This window comes from Orcinus orca, chromosome 16 (assembly GCF_937001465.1).
Source record: "Orcinus orca chromosome 16, mOrcOrc1.1, whole genome shotgun sequence".
Taxonomy (NCBI): Eukaryota; Metazoa; Chordata; class Mammalia; order Artiodactyla; family Delphinidae; genus Orcinus; species Orcinus orca.
The window spans coordinates 84,536,930-84,562,336 of record NC_064574.1 but is presented as its reverse complement, the minus strand read 5'-3'; the positions used below and the strand labels follow the sequence as shown (position 1 = coordinate 84,562,336).

General features: G+C 58.7%; 1 protein-coding gene across 2 annotated transcripts in view; it reads left to right on the top strand.

Annotated features, from left to right (window-relative positions):
* FOXK1 (forkhead box K1) overlaps positions 1-25,172 on the top strand; it is a 67,207-nt gene extending 42,035 nt beyond the window's left edge. The window contains exons 3-9 of one of the 2 annotated variants that reach the window (XM_049699949.1): positions 9,836-9,992; positions 10,457-10,603; positions 11,176-11,369; positions 12,607-12,773; positions 12,881-13,165; positions 14,001-14,225; positions 23,918-25,172. In XM_049699949.1, the coding sequence (XP_049555906.1) occupies positions 9,836-9,992; positions 10,457-10,603; positions 11,176-11,369; positions 12,607-12,773; positions 12,881-13,165; positions 14,001-14,225; positions 23,918-23,970 (1,228 nt within the window). In that variant the 3' untranslated portion in view covers positions 23,971-25,172. Of the gene's footprint in view, positions 1-9,835; positions 9,993-10,456; positions 10,604-11,175; positions 11,370-12,606; positions 12,774-12,880; positions 13,166-14,000; positions 14,226-14,818; positions 21,789-23,917 lie in introns of those variants that run through there. The other variant, XM_004268966.4, reaches the window with a different exon arrangement.
* The last annotated feature ends 235 nt before the right edge of the window (positions 25,173-25,407 follow it).

Sequence of the window (25,407 nt, the reverse complement as noted above, 5' to 3'; positions counted from 1 at the left end):
TGAAAGACATGGACCTGAGAATCAAGATTTAATAAACTTTAAATAGTTTACCGCTTCATTGAGGACATTTTAAAACAAAGCTGGCCTTTGCCTTATTGGTGTGTGCGGCCTTGGCGATGCCATGAGCACCAGTGCATTTGGTGCTGGTGCCTCGGTTCCTGCCGTGCACTGCGCTCGCCACCGCGGACGGGGCATCGTCAAACGTCAGCCCGTGGAGGAGGCAGAGCGTGTCTCGGTGTCGCCACGAAGCCAGTTTCGGCCTCACACGCCCCCTGAAATGGTCTCGGGGCCCCGGGGTGCCTCTGGGGACCACACTCCGAGAAGCACTTCTCAGCAGAGCTCGAGCTTTGCGTCCCTGAGTCTTACCAGGTCTCTCCTCTGGCTGACCAGCCAGGTCGTGGTCCCTGGTTTTGCACCTTTAAGGGTTACACTTAGAAGCACAGATGGGCTAATCATGGCATCACCATTGGTTTCCCTTTTGCCTTTTGTTTTCCTACCATGGTGTGTGGAGTCATTTGCACTGAGTTGCTCGGAGTCAGTTTCCTCCCGGGCCAGTGAGCGGGCGGGCGCGTTTCTCTCATGGAGAGAAAGTTCAGGGACGGCTTTGAAATGTCACGGACCTGCATTCTGGTTCTGGCCGCATCTGCAGTTGGTGGGAGAACTGGGGGCAGGTCCCTGCAGCCTCCTCGGGCTTCATTTTCTCCCTCAGTGAATCCCTCCAACATCGCAGATGTCTGGGACGCCACAGAGGAGCAGTGAGTGACGGAGACCCGCTGTATGCCAGGCCCTGCGCTCAGCCGCTGGACGTGTGTTATTTTATTTAGTCCTTAGGGATTTACGAGATAGATTTTTTTCTTTAGTTCTTTTCAGGTTTCCAGCAATAGCTCTGTTCTCAAACCCGAAATTTAGCACGTCATCTCACTGTTCTTTCAGACATCTACCTTGAAAATAATCTAAAACATGAGAGCTCCACTGGAGTTAACGATGAAGTTGTGCTATGAAAATGCTCTTGCACTTACTTACATGTGTATAATTTATGCGTAGATAAAAAAATTTGTGTAGTAAAATGAAGCAGCCGCTTTGGAATACAGTCTGGCAGGTCCTCAACATGTTAAAGGGTTACCTTAACCGCCCAGCAGCTCCCTGGGTCGTGAGGTCTCCGTGGAAACTCATCCACAAGGGTTCATGGCAGTGTTATTCATAGCAGCCCCCAAAGTGGAAACAGCTCACGTGTCCATCAGCTGCTGAGTGGAGAGAAAATGTGTTACAGCCACAGGGTGGAGCGTGATTCTGGCATAAAAAGGGATGAAGTGCTGACACCTGGTACAACATGGATGACCCTCGAAAACATGATGCAGAGTGAAAGCACCCAGTCCCCAGAGACCACACATGGTGTGATTCTGTTGATATGAAATGTCCAGAACGGGCAAATCCTTCGAGAAAGAAAATAGGCTGCCAGGGGCTGGGGGTTCAAGGGAGTGGGCTGCCCACTGTCACAGAGTTTCTTTCTGGGGTGGCGACAGTATTGGGGAATGAGGTGATGGTCACACAACGCTGGATGCACTAAAAACCACTGAATTGTACACTCGAAACGGGTGAATTGTGTAGTGTGTGAAGTCTAGCTCAGTGAAGCTGATAAAACTTGTATGCGCTGACACCTTTATCCAGTAGCACCTCAGAGCGGCTGCAGGAGCAGTGGCCAAGTGTGTTTTAGGTGCCATTGGGAGCCAGACAGGCGTGTGGGCCTCCGGGTGGGCCTCGGAGCCCTTACACGCCTGGTGAAACCAGAGCCCGAGGTCAGCCTTAGCGTGGCCTGGGGCTGCAAATAATCAGTTCGTAATCCAGCCACATGGACGCTTTTTTTTTTTTTTTTTTGGCGACGCTTTTTAAGAAAGAAAAATGTTTTGGTTTGTACCTGGAGGTCTTCATAAAATAGATATAATTCCCAGTAACATTTTGAATAAAAACAGTGGCCAGCAGGCTAAGCTAGTGCAGCAGCTCCACGTGCTGCGGCCGCCTGTGTTAGGAGGCGCCGGCGGTTCTAAAGGGGCGTAGATGGTGTCACTGAGCAGAGTGAGGCGGGTGTCCCTGCGCAGTTCTGGGAAGTCGCGGCCGTGTGACTGTGGAGACCCCGGGCCGGAGTGGGGTTGGGGCGCTGAGGCGCCGGGGCGCTCGCCTCTGGTCTTCATCCGGTAGAACAGCTTTGCGGGGAAAGTAGTAACTTTGAGACTGGCTCTTTCACTCTTGGGCCTTTAAGTGTCACAGAAAAGGATTTCTGTTTACATCCGTTTATCTTGGCGCCGCGGAATCCGATTGCCCGCTGGAAACCTCAGAGGCCCTTGAGGTTTTGCTGCCCAGATCCTTTTCCTGCGCGCCCGGCGCAGGCGCGGGGCCAGCGTGTTTACAAACAGCTGCCTCCCCCAACCCCGCCCGGGCACCCTCCCTGCGCCCGTCGCCCATAGCAGGTCCCCGGGGAAGCGGGCGGGCTGGGAGACCCCAGCCGGCAGCGGCCCGCGCCCCGGTCCCCGTCCGGGTCCCCGTCCCTACGCCCGCCCCCTCCCCGTGGCCCCCTACGCAATCCCCGCCCCGCCCCGCCGCGGTCCCCATTTGGAGCGTCTGAGCCCGCTGCCCGGTTGGCCCGCTCTCCCGGCGGCTCAGCTGCAGAGGCTCGCAGGCCTCGGCCCAGGTCGGCCTCCTCCGGCTCTGGGCCCGTCCTCTCGAGGTGTGGGGAGCGGCTGCACCTGTAGGAGCGACCCCGCCCTCCCTGCTGACCCGCCCCCTCCCTCCTTCCCCAGGTGGCCGGGCGGGGGCGGGGGCGGGTTCTGCGGGTTTTTTTCCCTGCCCTGAAGTCCTCCACCCAGAAAATGAATGAACTCTCTTGTTAAGAAAAGTGCTGAAATTCAACCAGAGAAAGGGAGCAGCACAGATAGAGAGCAGCTAATTTATACTAAGTTTTTAGAAGCTATTTCTTGAGGAAGGCGTTTCTTAATTTTTGTAATATAGAGATCAAAACCAAAAGTAATTTGTTTTGTGGAATTTGGCCAAGGTTAGCGGAACCCTGTAGGAAATAAAAATTAAGCAACCAACCTCAGAACCTAAACCACTTTTAACCATGACCTTCCAGCCCAGTGCTGCTTCACTGCTGCGCGAGATTCAGCCCTAACTCACTTTGCAGCGTTAAGTGCCTTGAGTTGGGAGGTTGTCGAGTTGGCTGTTGGAAGGTCTTTGTGTTTCTGGCAAACTTTGGATCCTTCCTTGAGAGTGATTTATTCTGTTGCGAAGTTTCCAGCCGCAGCGTTGCCTCAGTTCCCCCGAGTGACCCAGAGAGGAAGGTGCCTGCACAGTGGGGAGCCCTGCCTGGCTGGTCTGGGAGACCCGCCGTCAGTGGGTCCCGCACCTGTATCTGCACCCGTGGCCCTCGCACCCCCCCCCTCAGCCCCACTCACACCCACCTGGTCCCTTTCCCCATCTGAAAACTTGGGAGAAATAAAAATTGGTTCATCTACACAGAAAGGTGCGGCCCTCCGTGTCCTTTATAGTTTCCTTCTGCCTGCATCCGTGCCCGGGTGTTTCTGGGCTTTAAATTGTTGAGAGGAGGCTGACTGGGCTTGTGCTTCAGTCTCGTGTGCATTGGGGCAGCTGTTTCCCTGCACTCGGGCACGTCTTCGGGGGTTGGGCGCCATGTAATGTGTTCCTGGGTGTGCCTTCTGGGCGAGGCCCGGCCGGGTGCCCTGCCGCCGAGAGCCCTTCCTTTCCAGATTGTGCCTCTGGGTTTCCGGAAGCAGGTAGAGCCTGGAGGAAGACCTGAGGGAGGCATGGGCCCCCCGCCCGGATCTGCCCTCTCCTCAGAGGGAGATGCACCTGGTACTTCTGGGCTAAGGCCTGTTCGCTTATTGGTCTCCCTGGGACAAGGTGTGTTTCATAAATGAGTTAACCTTTTAAAATAGCGTCCCGGGATTTCACAGCACTGAGTGTCTCTTAGTGAGCACAGGTGTTCTTAAGAGACTGGCCTCTCTTTCCCTTTATTTTCCCCCAGATTACAGAAATATTACAATATACGTGCACTCTACAAAATTGAAATGTTTCAGAAAATAAAAATGGTGCAGTGACATTCTTGGAGAGAAGTCGTTTGCAGGTGCATCTTCTCTGAACATGCCCGAGAGCTTGTCCGACGGGTGTGAGTACTTGTGGCCCCTCCCCAGAAAGGCCCCGTGGCGCTCAGAGTGCCCTGCAGCTTGCTTTTTCTCCTGTCCCTCTGCGCCTCGGGCTCCTCTCTGTGTCACTGCATCGCTCGTGGCTACACAGTGGACTGTTCGACGTGTCCTGTATTTGATTGACCAGTTCCCCACCGAGGGCCAGGCAGCTGTTTCCAGTTTCTTAGTCTCCTGGGTCTGAAATCGCCTCTCTGAAGTGTCTAAACGGTCCGTGCTGAGGCCGTGAAACCCTCAGGTTTGATTATTTTGGTTAAAATACACTTGTCAGGGTCGTGAGCCACAAGATTTTAAGAACAGTGATAAAAATAGAGCTGTGGGCTTCCCTGGTGGCGCAGTGGTTGAGAGTTCGTGCCCGGGTTCGTGCCCCGGTCCGGGAGGATCCCACATGCCGTGGAGCGGCTGGGCCCGTAAGCCATGGCCGCTGAGCCTGCGCGTCCGGAGCCTGTGCTCCGCGGCGGGAGAGGCCACAACAGTGAGAGGCCCGCGTACCGAAAAAAAAAAAAAAAATAGAGCTGTTTCTGACATACACGCCGGACCTGTGCGGTGGGCTGGGAGCTCAGTACATCCGTTCACCTCCACAGTGGTCCTGTGCGGTGTTGCTGTGTGGTGTCACAGCCTTGCCATCCCCACTTTGCAGATGGGCGACGGAGGTTCTTCTCCAGCAGAGCGGGTAGAACGGCTGGGCTGCGCGTTCAGCAGGTGCCCACAGGGAGAGAGGTGGTACTGATTTCATTCGTGTTTTTTAAAGGTTTATTCATATCAAAGTAATATGTGCACGTGATCTAAGAAAGCAGAAGATTCTGCAGGGCTGGTGAGGACAGAACAGCCCCTGGCCACGCCCAGCCTGTCCTCACGCCCCTCGGCGCCTACTCACCTTCTGGTGTCTCAGTTTCAGATCATCATACGCTGACTTCCTGTGGGATGGAGGACTTGGCTTTTCCTCCCACCCCATCAGCCCAGCGAGGCCACATCAGAAGTGTTGGTTGATGGCCTCAGTGCGGCTGTGTGACGGCTACACTGCTCAGCCTCTCCCCGGCCTGCGCTCCTGGGAGTTACAGTGGCTCCCTCTCTGTTTGGTCTCCTGGTACCTGGGCGACTGGCACATCCTTCCCATTTACATCGTCACCTGGGACCCAGGCCTCCTCCCACCTGGCCCCGAGGTGCGGGGGGCGCCTCTGACCCTGGGATCATCTTCCACACCATCCTGGGCATCCCCTCTCTCCCAGCTCCCCAGTCTTCCCTTTCCTGATCTGCTCCTTCCTTTTATTGGACAACATCTTCTAGTCCTGAGGAAGGGGACAGGAGAGGCAAATTTTTTAATAAAAACTTCCACATCTGGGCTTCCCTGGTGGCGCAGTGGTTGAGAGTCCGCCTGCCGATGCAGGGGACACGGGTTCGTGCCCCGGTCTGGGAAGATCCCACATGCTGCGGAGCGGCTGGGCCCGTGAGCCATGGCCGCTGAGCCTGCGCGTCCGGAGCCTGTGTTCTGCAACGGGAGAGGCCACAACAGTGAGAGGCCCGCGTACCGCAAAAAAACAAGAAACAAACAAACAAAAAAAACTTCCACATCTGAAAATTATCATTATTCTCCATTCACACTAGGTAGATGTTTATCCTGGGTAGAGAGTTCTAGGTTGGAAACGTTTTTGCTCAGAACTGATGTCGCTTTCTAGCTTGGAGTGTGTCTGTTAAGAAGTCTGATGCTCCTGTGATCCTGGCCCTTTTGTACATGGTGTGTCCCCCTGGGAGCGGTGGGGGGTGGGGGGCTTGGGTCTCTGGCATCTGCAGCACCGGCCCCGTCTCAGCGGGGTGCCTAGGAGGGGGCTGGACGTTTAATGGGACCCTTTGGATCTGAAGACTCACTTACTGCATTTCTAGGAAGTTACCTTCTTCTGTGGCGTTCCCTCCCCCTGCGTACTCGTCTTCTTTTCCCACCTTGTTCTTCCTCTGTCCGTCCCTTTCTCTTTTCTGCTTTTCTCAAGTTTCTCCTTCCACCCTTTATTGAACTTTTATTTCTCCTCTTTTTAAAACTCGTACGAGCATTTCCTCGTCCTCCAGATGTTCTAATTGTGTCCTGCTGTTGCAAGTGCAGCCTCTTCACCTCTTCGGGGCTGTGATCTGTGATCCTGCCGCTCTGTTTTGCCTTCTGCCCGGCAACCCCCTCCCCGCCGTCTGGCGTCCTCCGCGAGCCCCTCCCCTGTGTGTTCCCCGTGTCCTGTCTGGCCCAGCTGCCCTCCATCCAGGCAAACGAGGCACAGGGCCAGGGTGGAGGGGCCGCGCTGCCCCGCGCCTGGGCGGCCCACGTTCCCACCTCCATTTCAGATCCATTCCCACTTCCTTGTTTTTTTCAATTATTTTTTTCTGTTGAAAAACCCTTCTACAGCTTGGAATCGATTTGAGGCAAGTTGTGCCATGAGCAGATTTTCTTTAAGTGGCTGAAGTGCTTTATAAACAAGTAACAACGAAAGAAAATGTTTCTGGTGCGGGACCAGCAGGACTTCCTTCCCGGGAGGCTGGCTCGGGAGGGGCAGGACCCAGAGCCTCCCGCCTGCGCGCTTTGCTGAGGCCCAGCCGGAGCCGGACCGCCAGGCGTCTGAGCGGGGCAGCGAGGGCCACGCCGTGGGCACGGCAGGAGCCCGGACAAGGCTCAGCGCGTCTCTGGGGACAGTGGCCTCTGGTCAGATCTGCTTTTCTCAGCTCAGGCTCTCACCCTCGCAGTGGGCCTGGGCGCTCTCTCTCTGTCAGGCTGCTGTGAATACAGGGTGCAGAGTGGTTCCAGGTATGTCTTGGGCGGTCACAGGAGTCATGTTCTGGGCCTGGACTGTCCCAGGGCCCGTCATGTTTGTCCTGGTGAGACAGTGGCCCAGATGCAGGGCAGCCACTGGCAGGACAGGCTAGCCATGAGCCATCTCAACTCCTGACCCGAAGCCCTTCTTGCCTGAACGGAAATGTGACTTAGGAATTGTTTTTCCGTAAAAGGGGGGTTGGGGGGGGCGGTCAGTGACTGACGTCCTAAAGTGCGTCTCCCACGTCGTTACCACTTTCAACCTCAAGGTGGGAAGAACGGTGTTTATCATGTGACATCAGGTAGTTCCAGGCTGCTCGGCCTCTGCTGCTTTACCCCGTCCGCAGATCAGACTTCCCCACCCTGGGCGCTTGGGGGGCCCCTGCAGCGGGCGGCTCTTTGCTGAAGCCTGGCGTCCCAGGGGGCCCGGCATTTCCTCTCCCCCACCCGTCTAGAGGTAACGTGTGTGTTTATGCTGTAGGAATCTTTCCTATTTTGCTGATTGTCAGGGACTTTGCAGAGGACTAGGAAACTCCCTCGGGGGACACTCAGTGTCTTGGTCGGTTTCCCAGGGTGGGACACGCCCCCCAGATGCCCAGACACACACACACACACACACACACACACACACACACACCCACGAGGCCCGCCTTTGACTCGCGTGTTCTCAGCCCAGAGACGTCCTGCTCACCTCCTTCCACCTCTGCTCCTTCCCTCTGGACGTGTGACGCCAGGGTGGCTGGGTACCAGGCACAGCCCTCTGGGCCAAGGCCAGCCTGCAGGGACGGCTGAATGGGGTTTATTGAGGTCTGTGCGGCGGTGTGCGCGAACGCACGTTCTCCAGGCCGGGCCTCCTGGGCCCTCTGGGCATCAGCGGTGCCCTGTCCCCGCGGACGCTTCCCCAGGAAGGGTTTGCCAGCACAAGCTGGCGCACGTCGTAGAAAGTGGCGTGGAGGCTGCCCGGCCTCTCCTCCCGTTTGCGAGCCCGCTGTTCATTATTTCCACTAGAAATCATTCTGTGGGGATGACAGACTTCTCTCTGGGTTTTGCTTTCTGAGGGTTAGATATAAATTTTCTATGATCTTTTCCAAAATATGGACTTGGGACAGGCCATGGCTCCCCGGTGCCCAAGCCCAGAAGTCGCTGCCTGTCGTCTGCACTGGGCAGGGTGCCCCGTGGGTCACACAGGTCAGATGTCAGCGAGGTTTTCCCAGATAAGCCCTGCACTGTCTGTTTCCACCAACCTGGACGTTTCCTGATCTGTCCTGAGGCCAGTGTGTTTTCGGGGGACGGTTCTCGCCCCCTGTGGTCAGAGCATGGGCCAGGCGTGGTGTTTCGGTTCACTTGTGTGCAAGTCCAGAAGGGGCGCTGAACGTGTCTGGGACTGGAGCTGGCGAACCGGCGCTTCTGTGCTGGCACGTCCTGCAGCACCACGTCGTTGGAGGAAGCAGGGCAGAGAGTCTTCAGGGACCCCCTCCCCCCAGCCCCCATCAGGGTTGCACCTTCATTGAACCACCGTGTGCCATGGCATTTGGTCCCCAGGTGGATGCATTTGGAAGACCTGATGCTGAGTGTGTGAGCGTGTTACTAGTTAGACGCTTCCTCTCTCCTCCTACCTTACTTTATAAGCTGGAGTTTTGTATGTTTCATTCAAAATGAAGTTCAGAAAGAGCTGCTTTTACACTGCATCCTACCTTACGGTCGGTCGTTGGTTAAAATTTCTGTACTCACAGGACTTACTGTCTCCATGTTTGGGGAGTCTAGGGGAGAGGAGAACAAGAATTCTCAAAAAAAAAAAAAAAAAAAGATTCCTTAAAATTTCTACATAGGTTGCAGATTCCTGACTGAAAAGGGGTAATTACCGACTGTAGTGGAATTCACCATTCGTATGAGCTGCCAGTGTTTTATTTTTTCGTTCTTCCCTTCCCGTGTTTACTAACCATCTCCTGAGCCCCTCCTTCAAAGCCACAGACGGCTCCCCCCTCTGAGGAGCTGGGCAGGGAAGCCAGTGACGGCAGCCCAGCCGGAGACGAGGCTCTGCGTGTGTGTCCAGGAAAGTGGCACAAAGAGCTTTCACATGAGCTTGACTCGTGGGGATTTGGGGGGGTGTCTTGTCATTCGGACAATGGCGGGAACGCCTGGGCGCGTTGGGAGCATGGAGGGCGACTTCCGGGGGTGCTGGTGGATGCGGGCAGGCGGGGATGGGCAGAAGGAGGGGGGCAACCCCGGGCTGTCTGTCAGCTGTCAGCAGGGACACTTTTTACCTGGGTTTGGGACCCACTTTCAGGGCTTGTGAATACTTGTAACTTACAGAATCAAAATTCCGACGTGGCTTGAAGACCGCGGTCCACCTTGTTAGCAGCAGGAACTGGGCCACGCGCGTGGCTGGCGGGCCCCGCTGTGCCAGCTGCAGGGCAGCGGGCACAGACCGCAGACGGGTCGGGCCGTGCAGGCTGAGACTGGGGGTGGGAGCCCCGATGTTTCCCGCCCACCGATTGGCTTGCAGCTTCCAACCAGAGAGGAGCTCCCCTCCCCCCGCCCCGGGACCCGTGGGTTGAGGCGGTGACCGTGAGGGTGGGCGCCGCGGGCCTGGGAACCGGTCGGGGAGGCGGGCACTGTGCTTCCCCGCGTCCTGGCCTCTCCTCGGGCGCCATCGTGTGGCCGCCACCTGCCCAAGTCCCCTGGCCGCCCTCGGTGCGGTGTCAGGACAGTGGGGATGGGGCAGTGCCATGAGCTCCGGCCACCCACGCCGTCCGGGGGTCCGGGCGTCCTGTAGCACCGGGCCCACCTCCTCGGCTCAGGGTCAGAACTCAGGATGTGTCCTTTCTCTCCGCAGCGTCCCCAACTCCTGCCCGGCCAGCCCCCGAGGGGCCGGGTCCTCCAGCTACCGCTTCGTCCAGAACGTGACCTCGGACCTGCAGCTGGCGGCAGAGTTTGCCGCGAAGGCCGCCTCGGAGCAGCAGGCCGACGCGTCCGGAGGGGACAGCCCCAAGGTCTCAGCCCTCGGCGCGTTGGCCAGTGACCGGGCGTGGGGTGCTGGCGTCCCTGCCCCTCCCTCCCTCGTCCTCCCCTCGTCCCGTCCACGGGGACGGGATGGCTCCGAGCGTAATTACAGTCTCTGAGAAGAATGTCAGGCTCTCGCTTTACAGCCTTGTCTTAGTTCGTTCCCATCTGACAACTGTTTTTAAATCAGTTTGCAGAGGAGGTGAGAAATTTCAGAATTAAACTATGAATAAGCCTAATGTTTACCCCCATGAGGGAGACACAGCTCTTCCTAGCTTAAACCGCATGGATTAAACCAGAGGAGGTCGTGGGGACTGGTTTTAGCGGATACCCTGCAGATCTGCGCACTCACTGGAGGGTTTTCTCTGTGAGCAGGTGGCCTGGGGCGGGGGGGGGGGGGGCGTCGGACCAGAAACGTCTTTCCGGGCTAACCCCACGCTGGCTGTGTCCTCAGGACGAGTCGAAGCCGCCGTACTCCTACGCACAGCTGATCGTGCAGGCCATCTCCTCGGCACAGGACCGGCAGCTGACGCTGAGTGGCATCTATGCACACATCACCAAGCATTACCCCTACTACCGGACGGCCGACAAGGGCTGGCAGGTGCGGTGTGCCCGGGCCCCGACTCCACAACCCCCGGGGGCTGGGGGCTCGTTCCCCGGACGGCCGTGTCGTGTCCAGAGTGAGCACCCGCTTGGGTCCGGAAACGTTCCCACGCTTGGTGCACCGGCTTCTCCTGAGCTAACTTGGAAACACGCGGTCCCCGCTCTTTCCAGACGGTTTCTTGGGTGGGTTCACAAGACCGTCGCCGGCCTTGGCCACAGCCAGCGTGTCACAGCCGCTCAGATCTCCTCCGTGGCCACTCTGTCCTGTTGGCTGGTTGGTTCAGCACGAGCTCTGAGCTGGGCGTCTCCCAGGCCAGGGTTTGTCCTTTCGTTTCGCTTCCTGTGTGAGGGGTGGTCGTGAGCCTGTGCTGAATTTTCATAAGAAAAACCACTGTGAAACCCCTGTCCTTCCCCAGTGAGCTGCCCCCGCCCCGGAGGAGGCCTCTCGGGGCCGGACCTGGGGCCGTGCTCTCCCGGCCGCTGTGCTCAGGACCTGGGGCCGTGCTCTCCCGGCTGCTGCGCTCGGGTCTGACACGCCGTGACCGGTGACTCCCTCTGCTTTGCCCACAGAATTCCATCCGCCACAACCTCTCTCTGAACCGCTACTTCATTAAGGTCCCTCGCTCCCAGGAGGAGCCCGGGAAGGGGTCCTTTTGGCGGATAGACCCCGCCTCCGAGGCCAAGCTCGTGGAGCAGGCGTTCCGGAAGCGGAGGCAGCGGGGCGTCTCCTGCTTCCGCACCCCCTTCGGGCCGCTGTCGTCCAGGTAAGTCCCCGCCCCTCCGCCCCGGGGGCCGTGGCCACTCAAAGCTCTTCACTGGATTTTGGGGAGACCGGCTCTGACCCGGCCAGTCCTGTGACAGGGCGTGAGCAGGCACGGCAGCTGGCCGTCCACGTTGGCTCTCGGACGCTGGCATGGTGCACGGTGGGAATGGGGGGAAACGGAGGAACGGAGGCGGACGAGGGCCCCCTCCCGCTCACCTGACTCGACCACCTCTTACAGGCCCTGTCTCCAGGGAAGGCCCCCCTTTGAGGCCCTGGAGGGTAGGACCCCAGCATGTCTTTGGGGGACACAGTTCAACCCCGTGACCAGCACTGCTTGTCACGTGTAGGCAAGCCCGCCGGCCAGCTGGGGATAGTGACGGGGCCTGCGCTGCGTGTCCCGTGCTGCCCAGGGAACCCCGCGTAAAGAGCGTCTGTAAGGGGGCCCGTCCTCAAGGTCACACTGGCCGCTGGGAACCTGCTCTTGTGCTGGTGGAACTTGCACTGGGGCGGGTGGGGCTCGGGAAGGGAGCCCCCAGGCCAGGAGGAGAGCTCCGCCGGAGCTTGGCATGCGCCACGTCTCAGGGAGAGAAGGCAGGGGTGCCTGTGCTGCGGGTGGAGGAGCAAAGCCGGATTAGACGGGCCCCGACGGGGGGTCGGGGCCGCCACAGACGTGAGCGCCGGAGAGTGACCCAGTGGCCGCCAGGTTGAGCGTCAGACCAGTCAGATGTGGCCGCTAGGCCTGGGTCGGGGACAGTCTTGCTGTCCAGCCCATCCCGGCAGTGCTCTGGGCAGGAGCCGGGCAAGATGCTCGATTTTAGACCCAGGCGAAGTGCTCTGTGGATTACTATCTGTGCGAGACAGAACGGCTGGGCTCCCAGCGTGTGCTTTGCTCTCCGGGTGTCGATTTGTCCCGGGGGAGGTTGGTGCCCATCCCAGCAAAGCTGCTGGTTTTCACCCGGAAGCCCGAGCCGCTTTCCCGGGAGGCCGGCCCGGGCCTTCAGGAGGTAGACGCTCTGGATCGTGGCCTTCGCTGGGCCTTCGAACGCTGGGTGATGTTACGTGTACCGGGCGGAGTGCCAGGGTCGGAAGTCCCTCGCGAGGACAGAGGAGCATCAGGAAAAGTTGGGCAAAGGCAGCACGTAGGGCACGGGTGTTGAGACGTCTCCTGTTTTGATAAGTGCCGTCTTCATTTCTTGTCGTATGTACTCACTGCTGTGGTCCTGTCTCCCCACTCCTAGGAGCGCCCCAGCTTCACCCACCCACCCCGGGCTCATGTCCCCGCGTTCCAGTGGCCTGCAGACTCCAGAGTGCCTGTCCCGGGAGGGCTCACCCATTCCGCATGACCCTGACTTTGGGGCAAAGTTAGCTTCTGTTCCCGAGTATCGGTATTCCCAAAGCGCACCCGGTAAGAAGGGTCTTGTCCTCTGGTCTGATGTGGCGGAACTCGGCGCCGCGCCCCACGCAGGAAGGGGGCACGCGGGGGTCTCCGCTGACCCGCATGCTCCTCCGCAGGCTCTCCCGTCAGCGCCCAGCCGGTGATCATGGCCGTGCCGCCCCGACCGCCCAATCTGGTGGCCAAGCCCGTCGCCTACATGCCGGCTTCCCTAGTGACGGCCCAGCAGCCCTCGGGCCACGCCATCCACGTGGTGCAGCAGGCGCCCCCTGTCACCATGCTCAGGGTGGTCACCAGCTCCGCCAGCTCTGCCAACGGCTACATCCTCGCCAGCCAGGCCTCGGCGGGGGCGGCCCACGAAGCGGCGGGCACGGCTGTGCTGGACCTGGGCAGCGAGGCGAGAGGTAACGCCGCCACGCAGTCCCTTGGCGGGGACGTGGGTCTCTAGAAGGTGGAGCCGTCAGCTTGGGCCGGGGGGCTGCAGAGCCCAGGCGTGGGGCCCAGGCTGTCTCTGGGGGACAGTGGCTCCTGGGCTGCGGCCTCTCCGCCCCACTCCTGTTTTTCGGGAAGCGCGTCCTATGAAGCAGCACCGATTGTCCTCTGAAACGCTGCTCCCTGTGTGCAGCACCTCAGATGCCCAGCGCCCCCAGGTGCCCCTGAACTAGGTACGGGGCCTCAGCTTGGGATCGGAGGAAGAGTCCTGTAGAACCCCCAGCAGGGGTCCTTAGGAGGCGTTCAAAGTCAAAAACAAAGTCCTGAGTTAGAAATCTGGATCCCAGGGAATTAATGAGGTAAATGTTGAAAATGCAACCAGTGCTGTCAGAGACCCTCGAGGGAGCGCTTTTGAATCAGGCGGCACTACTGACCCCTGATGGCTGAGCTCAGCGGCTGCATCTTCTGTAAGACCGTCCTAATGACACATGCGTTTTGGGGAAAGAAAACTAAGTTATGGCTCCCAGTGCAAATCCTTTCATTCCAAATGATACGCTTTTTTCCTTAGATTAAACTTGCTTTGGTTAAAGCGCAAGGTATTTAAATTTTTTCCTAAAGCCCTGTTACTTGTTTTTCTCTTGTTTCATAACATTCCATCACTGGAAGTTTTCTGTTGAGAACCAGGGTCTTTTCCCAGTGTCCCTGCTTCAGGGCCCCCTTCCCCACGTGGACAGGCTCAGGCTGAGACGCCTGTGAGTGCCACCACGGGTGCCATGAATGTGGCTCTGACGCACGCTGTCCCCGCAGGCTTGGAAGAGAAGCCCACCATCGCGTTTGCCACCATCCCTGCCGCCAGCCGAGTGATCCAGACGGTGGCCAGCCAGATGGCCCCAGGGGTCCCCGGACACACGGTCACCATCCTGCAGCCGGCCACACCAGTGACCATCGGGCAGCACCACCTTCCGGTCCGGGCCGTCACTCAGAACGGCAAGCACACCGTCCCCACGAGTAGTCTAGCCGGCAGCGCTTACGGTGAGGCCCTGCCCGGCGTCCACTTCCTGGCCTTAAGCTGTGTGGTTTGACCAGGGTCAGTGCAGCAAGAACGTTTTCCCAGTTAAGGCAGTCATCCGTTCAGTTTATCGAGCACCTGCTGTGTGCCGGGCACTGGGATACGATGCCAGCGTAGCCCCGAGGGAACGGGCAAACTCCCCAGCTCACGGGGCTCATGCCCTGCTGGGGGGATAGAGGTCAGAGAGGGAAGTGAAAAGGCACTGGCACCCTGAGCACGCAGGAGGGTGTGGGGAGGGCTGGGGAGAGCTCCTGGTGCAGGCAGGCCCTGCCAGAGGGGAGGCGGGAGCCAGCGGGGTGTCTAGAGGGATCCGCACACAGGCAGCAGCGCAAGGAGGAGGCAGGGACGGAGGCCCCCGGGGCGGGGAGTGGGCCGGGGTCCGGGAGGGGCTGGCAGCCAAGCGCTGCTGCCGGCTTTGCCCAGAGGCACCCAGCGTGCCGGGGAGCTGGGCCCCTGCGTCCCTCGGCCCTCGTGTGGCCACGCTGGCCTGTGTTCAGGACAGACGGGCACCGCTCCCAGCCGGCCTCCCAACGTGACTCTTTCTCCTCCGCCCTAGCCCTCGCCAGCCCCCTGCAGCTCCTCGCAGCTCAGGCTAGTTCATCCACCCCGGTGGTGGTCACGCGTGTGCGCGAGGTGGGGCCTGAGGAGCCGGCAGCAGCGGCAGCAGCGGCGGCCACCAGCACCGCCGCCTCCGGCGCCTCCGCTTCTCCCCCCGGGGAGCCCGAGCTCAAGAGGTCCCGAGTGGAGGAGCCCATGGGGACTGTGACCACGCAGGCCGGGGCGATTGCGGCCGCCGGCCCACAGGGCCCCGGGACCGGGGAGTGACGTCGCCGGCGTGGAGGTGGAGTGGGACACACGCCAAAAGGAGTTCCGGAGCTGGGCCAAGGCGGCCGACACCACCGCCGCTCGGGACCGAGATGAGAGGGCTCCACGCGGACCGAGCTCGGTGCCAAACGGGCAGGACGCCTCCGTCCACGTGCACCCGGACACACTCATCCTCCCGGCGTCTTATCTCCTGCCCCTGCTCTGGTTTAAAACAAAAACCCATAAAAACGTTCAGACAGCTGATTGTACGGTTCTGGGAATTCTTTGTTTTCGTTTCTTTCTCCCCCCAGCAGCACCTTTTCTCCCCATGCCTTTCGTCAAGGGCGTGGGGAGAAGGTGGTAGCTCAGCGTCTCCGGGACCACGTCCAGGCGGCCCCGACCCCGCACAGGAGCCAGGCTCCCAGAGCAGCCTTCGCCCCGAGGACGGGACAGGATGCAGCCTGCTGCAGACGGGCCTCCAAAAGAGAGCACAGGCCTGGGGATCCAGCCCTGTTTGCAAGAGATTGGAAAGAGGCGAGAGAAAGGCAGCGCCGCCCAATTGCAGACTGTCCTATGGTTTCTTCTCCTAAAAGTGACGTAGAAAGTATTGGCATTAATGGGACGGAGGGGAGGGGCCTGGTCTGGCTTTGGGCCCCAAGTGTTTCTGGTTTTGTTGAAACACGGAATTCAGGCTTCGTCGTCAACCTGAGACAGACACAGAAGGGATCATCTGTTTTTGCGGTTTTCATCTGTAGATGGTTTAGCGGCCGTAGGTCTGGGCTTCTTACTGGCATTAATCCCACGGAGAGTAAACCTGCCGCTCTGTCTGTTAACTTCAAGAAAGACTGACGGCCTCCCGGACTGGTGTTCAAGGCAGAAAGTTGTTCACACGAAGGTCCACCTGAGCCGGCGGCTGCAGCGTCTGACCTGCGTCCCGGCCACACGGGGGACATGCGGCCACTGGTCCTTGGGGGAAGGAGGTGGCCGCTCGACAGGACTGTCACGTCGAGTGGCCCCCGTTTCCCAGTGGCTCTGATGGCCGGCTGCCACGCGGCCGCTCACCAGGCTTTATCCCCAGGTTCCAGTGTCTTCACTGCCCGACAGACTGCCTGGCGTTTCCCATCGGAACCGTGTCTGCTGCCCGCGGCGCCGGAGGCCCTGGGCTCGGCCCGCAGCTCGCGCCGGCTCGGTGGGACCCCCTGCGCCCCCCGGAGACGTGAGCAGACCAGGGGGAGCCTGCAGGCCTTCGGCTTCGCTGGGAGCACGTTCTCAGGAAATGTTACGCACGTCTCTGAAAAGTGGCTTTCAACTTGGCCTGGCGCCCCGCGTCGGACCTTCCGCACGAGCTCCAGGGGCCCCGGTGGAAACGGTTCCTCCCTCACGGAGCGCCGTCCACATCAGGGCCCCGACGGCAGCGCCACCGCAGGGCCAGGTGTGGCCAGGTGCTCTAGCTGTCGCGGTTGTCCCCGCATGCCTGGCCCGGGAAACGCCTGGTCCGGCGTCCGCGGCACTGAACCCCACGTGGGAAGCAGCTCTCCTGTGACGTGGCCAAGACGGGGAGGGGTGGTGCCTCGGCCCCGTTCCCGCCCGGTGGTGAGAGGCGCTCACGACCCGCTGACGTTCTGTGTTGTGTCGCGTGGACTGTGTCTTTGGCCGCGCCGTGTGTGTGTGGGCGAGTGTGAGAGCGAGTGAGGCCGAGGCGGGCGCCCCGACGCCGGTGGCCTGGCCCCCGTGGGTCCTCGGCCAGGGCTCCGGGGCGGCCATCGCTTCCTTCCCCTTTGTTGCTGCTCGGTCCCGGGGCCGCGCAGGCCTCCCGCAGGGGCTTTTTGCTCACGAGCTGTCCTCCTCGGGAGAGCTGGCGCCCCCCGCGGAGGACAGACTCCCAGGACAGCTGAGGCCATGGGACGCCCTCAGCCCCGGGCCTCGCTGCTCGGTCTGGCCAGTCTGGCCCTGACCCTGTGCTTCCCTGACTTCTGAGCTGCTTTGGTTTCTGTCTGTTATCAGCGGCGATCCCACTGTTTATTCTGGCCGTGGTTCAGGGAGAAGGGAGTGGAGGGGGGTGACTGGAACCGGAAGGGAGACAGGACAGGGTACCCTTCGGTGACATTCTGCCACGTGGAGAGCTTGCTCCTTTTTTGCTCCTTCTGGGAAGGAGAAGAAGGGACCCTGTGGAGCCTGGCCTCGGGGGACCTACCACTCCAGGTTCACGGTATGCTTCCGGATGGGCCTTTGGTCACCTGACCAGATGGCATGCGTGGCTCCTGCCAGCACTTGTCCTGGGGCTGGTAGCCAGGGGGCCCAGGAGTGGCCAGCTCCCCAGGGAAGACGCATGTCGCGGCCGGAAGGGTCGCCGATGTCCTCAGATGGTTCCACACCCCCTCCCCCCGCCAGACCCGTCCAGGGGAGCAAGGGCGGCAGGCCAGAGCGACAGCGGAGCTGCCGCCCTCAGGGCCTGGCGCCGTGGCCCGCCACAGGCATGCGCTGCGGTGCGTGGGCTGAGCCAGCTGAGACTGGGACAGGAAGCGCGAGCAAGTCGACCTGGCCTGATGGTCGTGTCACTGCAGCCTCAGGGCGCCCAGGGGCTGGGATCTGCGCAGAGGATCAGCCAGGCGGGTGCAGCTCGGGGCGGGGCACTTGGGCCCCTCTTGTCACAGCGGCTCCCTCTCTATCCGGGTACCTGGGTCCACCTGTCTGGCTGTGCTTGACGAGTCAGCACCTTTATCAGTGCCAGATACAGGGAAACATGCTCTGCACAGGAAGGAAGTCACGAAATCACTGCTCTTAAACAGCTGAGTGTCTCCCCCAAGACAGTTGGGTCCAGCGTCGGAAGTGGGAAGGGCTGCACCTAAGAGCTCATCAGCTGTGCCGGAGTGAACACCGAGTGTCCCTCGTCCGCCACCTGCAGCTCTCTCTCCACGTGAAGCTCCCAGTCACACAGCGCCGTCGAGGGCAGAACCTGTGATCAGTGCTCAGACAGTCTATCCAGCTTCACTTCTTCTTAGGTCCGTGAAGGGTACACAGCCTGCATTCCCCATGAGATGAGAGTCGTGCTGGGGGGCGGGGGGGGCGGGTCCCTAGGCCGGGCACCGTCGTCTCTGCCTGCATTCCCCATGAGATGAGCGTCGTGCTAGGGGGCGGGGGGCGGGGGGGCGGGTCCCTAGGCCGGACACCGTCGTCTCTGACTCGCTCGCTGCAGGGGGGCCTCCGGTCTCCCTCCCAGGGCCTGGCTGGTTCATGTTTGGGGTTTGCTGTTTGTGGGAGTTTGGTGAGAGTGGATTTCTGAGTTGCCAAACGTGCATCGGTGATTCTCAAGCTGGAAGGGAATGGGTTTGTGGGGGGCCCCCGGGCTGCCTGGCCCCTTCTCTGGACCTCGCTGGTCCTGGCGAAAGACTAGTTCAAGGTCGCAGACATCGTTCAGCTAATGCTCTTACTTCCTCTAAAGGTAGCTCTGCGTGGACCATTCCGAGTGAGCTGTGCATCTCCTGGGGCGTGTTGTGAGATCTCTGTGGACAGAAACCCCTTTCTTTGGCAGCTTGGAGTTCAGAAGGAGGAGAAAGACTTTTTTTTGGCTTTTTACTTTGGTCGGTTTCTTCCTTTATGCAGACAAAGAACAGACCAAATGTGAGAGCGTGTTAGAGAAGAGAGGTTTGTTCGCGGGCCTTTCAGGGTTTAGACTTAACATCCAGTTGATGCAGGGGAATGAGCTGTTTTTCTCCAAATGCCTCAAGTTCTGCTCTGCCCTGGGATGGCTTCATCTGGGATGAGGGACCGTCGTGCCCCCGGGAACGGGCTTCGGGCGCCACAGACCGTGGCGGCCGCCCCTTGCTTCAGTGCCGAGTAAACAGTGTGCTGCTTGTTCTAGAATAAGTTACCCAAGATGATCACGAGGCTCTGCAAGTAGAAACGGCCAGAGTCGCTAGACCGAGGCCCCGTCCCCGCGTGGCTGACAGTGAAAGTGGCTTCTCCACGGCTGCTCGAAGCCGCCCTCCTGATACCTCTGCCAAGAGACCATGGTGTTTAATAAGAGCATCATTTAAACCATTCACACGTGCTGCTGTAAAGGCGGGAGGGCCCCAGAGGGAGGGAGGGCGGCCCGGGGCTGGGGTGCGGTGGGCACAGCGGTGATTTCTGTCCGTGGTCCTCAGGTTGCTGCCCCATGTTTTAGAAACTACTCTCATCTCCCAGGTTCCTTTCTCGAGGCCTTGTTTCCCACGTTAGGGTTCAAAGTGCTCAGGACGCAGCTCTCGCCGTTGCGTGTGTGCCCGCCCTTCCTGCCGGGGCCCCGCTGCTTGGGTTTTCTTTTACCACCAGAAGCTGCTCCCTCTGGGTCCAACGGCGGCGGGTCTGGGCCCGACGCCTGCAGGTGTCCTCGGCCATCGGTAACTGCGCGGCCCCTCGGGTGACCTTGTCCGACTGTGAGGGTCTCTGTGGAGAGCGGCCACCCGCTCTGTCCAGCCCCGGAGTCACAGCCACTCTTCAGCGCGGGGTGTGTGACACACCACCAGCATTTCCTCCGAACGGGAATAGAAAACGGGCCGTCTGCCGAGTGTGTTTAGGGAAGGTAGTTTTTGCTCATATGCTGCAAAGAAAGGACGGTCACTTGCCGAGTTGTCGCGCCCCCAGCACTGCCGGGCTGTCGGGGGCGTCTCTGCGGAAGGCCTCCCAGCCGGGCTCAGGCCGCAGCTCAGCCCTGCCTCCGCGGGGACGGTCCCCTCATGCCATCAGACCGCGTCCTGCTGCGCCACCACCATCCCCCGCCGCCCCCACCCTGCGCCTGCCCCGGGGGCACAGGGCGACTCAGCAGAAGAGAGAGGTTGGAAGGGTTCGTGCCTCTGGGTGTGACGAGACCCCCGTGTCCCCATCACATCTGAGTGGATGTCTGAGCAGCTGCTGTGGGAAAACTGTCCCTGTTCCTGCCCCGAGCAGCACGGTGCCCCTGCCGCCTGCTGACGGGAGGCCTCCTGCGGACTGGCCGCGGGCCAGGAGCAGGGCGCTGGTGCTGTGTTCTCAGTGGGGCCGGAATGAAGACCTCCTCGAGCGAGGGAGCCTCAGGACCCTCAGTGTCTTTTCCTTTCCCTAACGGTTTTCGCTGCTCAGTGTTTTAGAAGAGAGTGAAGGCAGCAGTCACTTCGTTTCTAGGCTTCTTTCTTTCTCTCCAGGGAGGAGCCCCACTCAGAGGATTTCGTTCATTCCTTGTACCTGCTTACCATGCTGGTAGCGATTGGGAAGAGGTCGAGAGAAGACGAAGCGGACACGCTTCTCCACTTGGGCTGACGTGCCCAAAACTGGCTGCATGGGGCCCGCACCCCCGGCCGGATGAGACAGGGTGTCTTCAGTTTATGTCTCTGGGTTTTCGCCTCCCTTTCACGTCCAAGGGAGACGTGAGAGGTCTCCAAACTACTCTCGCCTTTTTGCCCCAACCCGGTTATTTTAAGAGTCAAGATAGAATTGGAAGAATTCTAGTTCATTATTCTTTATTTGAGAATCTTTTCCGGAATCGTTGCCTCGTTTGATTCGTCCAAATACTTATTGGTGGTTTACTCTGTGTCAGAAACAGTAAAAAGTGCAGGGGAGGCCAGACCCTAGAGGGACAGGGCCATTCAGACCTGCGACCCCGCCCCCGCGGTTAACGTTCCAGTGGCCTGACACTTCAAAAAGATTCTGTGCTTCCTGTGTAAAGGTTTTCTTACCTGCAGTAATAGGACTTGCTCCCCTGAGCTGGTGCCCAGAGCCACGAGGAGTGCTGTGACCTGTCCCCAGATCCTGAACGTACCGGCTGAGCTGGGATGAGGCCTGTGCCTCTGAAATGGAATTTTTGTGCATGAAGTGAAGTGGCCTGAAGGCGATCGAGCTACGCCTGTGGCCTCTTAAGAGCTTCGCCTCTGAATTTCTGGGTTAACTGGGCCAAAAAGAATTTTTTAATAAGTAAAAATAGGGTTTAAAACTCCCAACACTTTAAGCTTGGCCCTTACCTCCTCCCTTCCCAGCTTCCTTTCAGGAAGGGCTTTCTGAATACCTAGTAGCCCAGAACTGGCTCGATTTCTAGCTCAGGACGGGGATCCGGGAGGAAAGAAGGAAGTGTGTCCCTGCTCGTGGCTTACACTCGGGCCCTGACCTTGGGCAGCTTGGTGCACGTGGGGGAGGGTTAAACCCAGCACGGATTGTTCCTTCTTCTCTGACTGAGAGTTCTCCTGTAAAGATCATTTGGGGGGGGGGGGGCGGGTGTTGTCAGGGGCGTGTCTGTGCGAGTGGTTGTTTTTTTTTTTTTTTTAATGGTGTCTGTCTAGAGTGTTTTTCACGATATGTTTAATCATCAGTGCTTTAAAAAGTGGTGGTATCCTGTACAGTGAATTAGGTCCCAGAGCGTTGGATGGTAGAGTGTGATCGGGCCTGTGGGACACCCAGGAGGGTCGGCACAAACCCCGGCACGGGGACGAGCGGACGGGGTGGGGCCCACCGCAGCTGGGCCGGCCTGCGTTTTCATTTCAAATGGGATACAGTATTTTTTTTTTTAAAGTTTGAGATCTGAATGTGATTTCTAATTGTACCAGACGTTAATGTTTTAAAGCTATAACAAAGTTTAAAATTTCTACTTTTTGTTTCTCATTTATTTTAACTGTTCTTTTATCTATTAAATCGTTGTATGTGGATGGGGAAGTTTTGTTTCTCCTCTTAGCATTTGTTTCTATAACCAGAAATAAAATTATATATTAAAGAAACGACACCGGGCTCTGTGTGGTCTTGGGAGCGGCAGCTCCGCCCCCTCAGCTGCGGGGAAATCGCCGCCTGCTCTTTTCGGGGTGCTGCTGGATTGACAGTCACCAGAAGGGGGCGCTTGGGCGTTGGTGCCGCAGACTGGCTCCGACCTGGGGTTTGTCACAAATCCATGACCCTCAAGGTTCCCTCATGTTTGTGCGTGGGACTCATCCCCTCGTTCAGCTGATAACGTGCCTTTCTCAGATTTCACAGTGGTCCACGGTGCTAAGGTTTGAGCACTTCTCTTCCTCCCTCCTGTGCTCCATCACCGCTCCAGCTGAAGCCTTCATACAACAGTGTCAATTAATCACAGGTTAGGATTTTAGCTAGAGAGCAAGCAAGAGTGAGAATAATGAGTTTTAGGAGTTATATTGGCTAATTGGCATCTTTTTTAACAATTTCCTCTTTTATTTATTTATTTATGGCTGCGTTGGGTCTTCGTTGCTGCGCGCGGGCTTTCTCCAGTTGCGGTGAGTGGGGGCTACTTGTCATTGCGGTGTGCGGGCTTCTCGCTGCGGCACCTTCTCTTGTGGAGCACGGGCTCTAGGCGCCTGGGCTTCAGTAGTTGTGGCTCGTGGGCTCAGTAGTTGTGGTTCGCGGGCTCTAGAGCGCAGGCTCAGTAGTCGTGGCTCGCGGGCTTAGTTGCTCCGTGGTACGTGGGATCTTCCCGGACCAGGGCTCGAACCCGTGTCCCCTGCATTGGCAGGTGGATTCTTAACCACTCTGCCACCAGGGAAGTCCTTAATTCGCATTTGTAAAACTGTTTACGTTTTTTGAGTTTTGTTTTTGATTAAGACAATCATTTCTCACTAGTAAGACCTTAAAATAGCATTTTTACACAAATGTACATTTTGTAAGAAATAGTCAAATATTACCCTTGGTAATATGACTTGGGGTGTGTGTGTGAGTGTGTGAGAGCACATAGTTCTCAATAAAAGTTAAGCTACCCTATGAACCTGGGTGAGTACCAAAGACAAGTGAGTGCGTATCCCCACCAAAAGCCAGGCTGTGCATCGCAGCTGTAATTATTGCCGAAATTTGGAAACAAACCAAATATTCGTCAAGAGTAGAATGGAGAAGTTGTGGTAAACTCATACAGTCACACACTGATAAGTACACGGCAGTAAGAGCTGCTGTCATCCTACAACAGATGAGCCTCACGGCATCACCGTGAAGGCAAAATGCAGTACTGTGGGTTCCATTTGTATGAAGTGTAAAAAGAGGCAAACGTGATCTCTGGTGATGAGAGCGAGGCTAGCGGCTGCCTCTGGGGAGGGGAGCCAGCGGGGAGGGGGAGGCGTCCCGAATCCTGAGTCCTGGCCGTGGCCACTCAGGTTCACAGCAGCGAGTGCTGGTGCCGGCTTGCGAGAGCTGCGTGTTCGGTTTTCAGGAATTCTGAGAGCTAACTGTTCACCAAAGCCATTATTAAAATTTTATTTACAGAAACTTAATAATGTAAAAAAATTACGTTAAGACCCAAGGTAATAAATACTCAATTCACAGCTCCCTATCATTTTACTATTACTGCTGCTCTCGAGGTTGTTCGTGTGGATTGGGCCCGCGGGGTAGACAGACCGTCCAATGGGGTGCTGCATACTGTGTATCTGCTCCCAGCTGTCCAGCGACAGCACGCCGGCAGCTTGAAATCCGCCACTGTGGGGAGTGTTCACACCACGGAAATGATCGAACACTGAAGATGGGCCTCCCCACACCCACCGCAGAGCCAGTTAGCGGTTTACCAGCAGACCACGGAGTCACAGAAGTGAGACATCACTGAGCCCATTTCAGATGTGTGTGCCTTACAGATGTTTTACTTTAATAAACTGTGTGTGTGCGCGTGTGTGTGTGCGCGTGCGTGCGTGTGTGCGCGTGTGTGCGGCTGTGTGTGTGGCTGTGTGTGTGGCTGTGTGCGTGTGTGTGTGCGCGTGTGCGCGCGCGCGTGTGCGCGTGTGTGTGTGCGCGCGCGCGTGTGTGTGTGTGCGTGTGTGCGTGCGTGTGTGTGTGTGTGTGTGTGGCTGTGGAGCGGTATTCGGGCTCCTTTCCAGGTCTCACACTTCGTGGGTCCAAAGGCAGTTACGTTTGCTTTGCTTTGTAGGCCGCGGCTCAAGTAAACCAGCAAATTCCCACCAAAACCACGTGTCGTCTTGAAGCGACCGTCTGGTAGCTTCACACCCAGCTTTCTGTGCTGTTCCACGATTCCAGGGCGGGGCCTCTGCAGGCCCGCCTCTGCTGTGCCGGCTCCTCCCTGGCGGGCGGCCTGACGCGGGGCGCTGGCGGGGCCTGGAAGGCCGGAGGCTGCTTCCTGTTCTCCGCGGCTTTCTTCACCTCCAGGAAACGTCCAGGCAACAGCAGCTGACAGCAGTGGGTTGTCCCAGCCCATGGGGGCCTCCTCCCAGGTCAGTTTCAGCTCTGCGGGACCCCTCGGCCCAGCCCTAGGCTTTCACCATTCCACCCTCTTCCCCCTTGTTCCCCCAGCATTAGGAGCAGCTGCTGCTCCCTGTGCCCCTTCTGTTCTTCCACACCTGGTTGCAATTTTTTTTTTTTCTTTTTTGCGGTACGCGGGCCTCTCACTGTTGTGGCCTCTCCCGTTGTGGAGCACAGGCTCCGGACGCGCAGGCCCAGCGGCCATGGCTCACGGGCCCACCCGCTCCGCGGCACGTGGGATCTTCCCGGACCGGGTCACGAACCCGTGTCCCCCGCATCGGCAGGCGGACTCTCAACCACTGCACCACCAGGGAAGCCCATGCAATTATTTATATTGAATCTTCTAATGAAATACCTGCTTTGCATCCCCAGACGGGCCTCCGACAGACGCCAGGTGCACGGAGTCCGTGCTGACCTCGCTCAGGCCTCCCTGCAGCACCTGGGACTCCCGCTTCGCTGGCCACTGCTCAGCAGGCAGCGGGCAGAGCGGCTACAGGCGTTGACCTGGAGTCCGGGTGCTGGTTCCGGTCCCTCCTCCGCCTACACGTATGAGGGCCCTTAGCCAGTCTTTTAGCTTCAGCCAGCTCATCCTTCAAAATGATAACAATTACGCTCTCCTCAGGGCGAGACGGCCATGTTAGGTGAGACGGCCAAGGTGCGGTGCTCAGCAGGCTTCCCAGAAAGACGGCCTGTAACCAGGCTTCTTTTGCCAGTTCCCTTCCTCTTCACCCTGGGGCTCTTCGGGGCTCTCGGGGGCGGGGGGGGGCGCCCGCCTCGCTCCATGCGCTCTCGGGGCAGATGCGTTCTCACCGCCTCACCCGCCGCCCCTGGCTCCCGGCTCTTCACCCTCAGCTCCAGTCACCCGCAACATCTCCACTTGGGCGCTGTAAGAGCATCTCACCACCCCGCCCCCGCCCCTCCCCTCCATTCTGGGTCTTCCCCACTGCTCACCCCTCCAAGGCCTCCCTGACCCTCCCTATCCAAAGAACATCCAACTTTCCCTCAACCCTCTTCTCTTACTCGGCTTTATGGCCCCTTCAGAGCATTTCACCACTAGGCTCACGTGTGTGATTGTATATTCGATAATGGTCGTTTTTGTTGGCTGTAAATTCCATGAGGGCAGGGACTTGGCCTCTCGCGGTCCCCATTCCCCAGAACCTA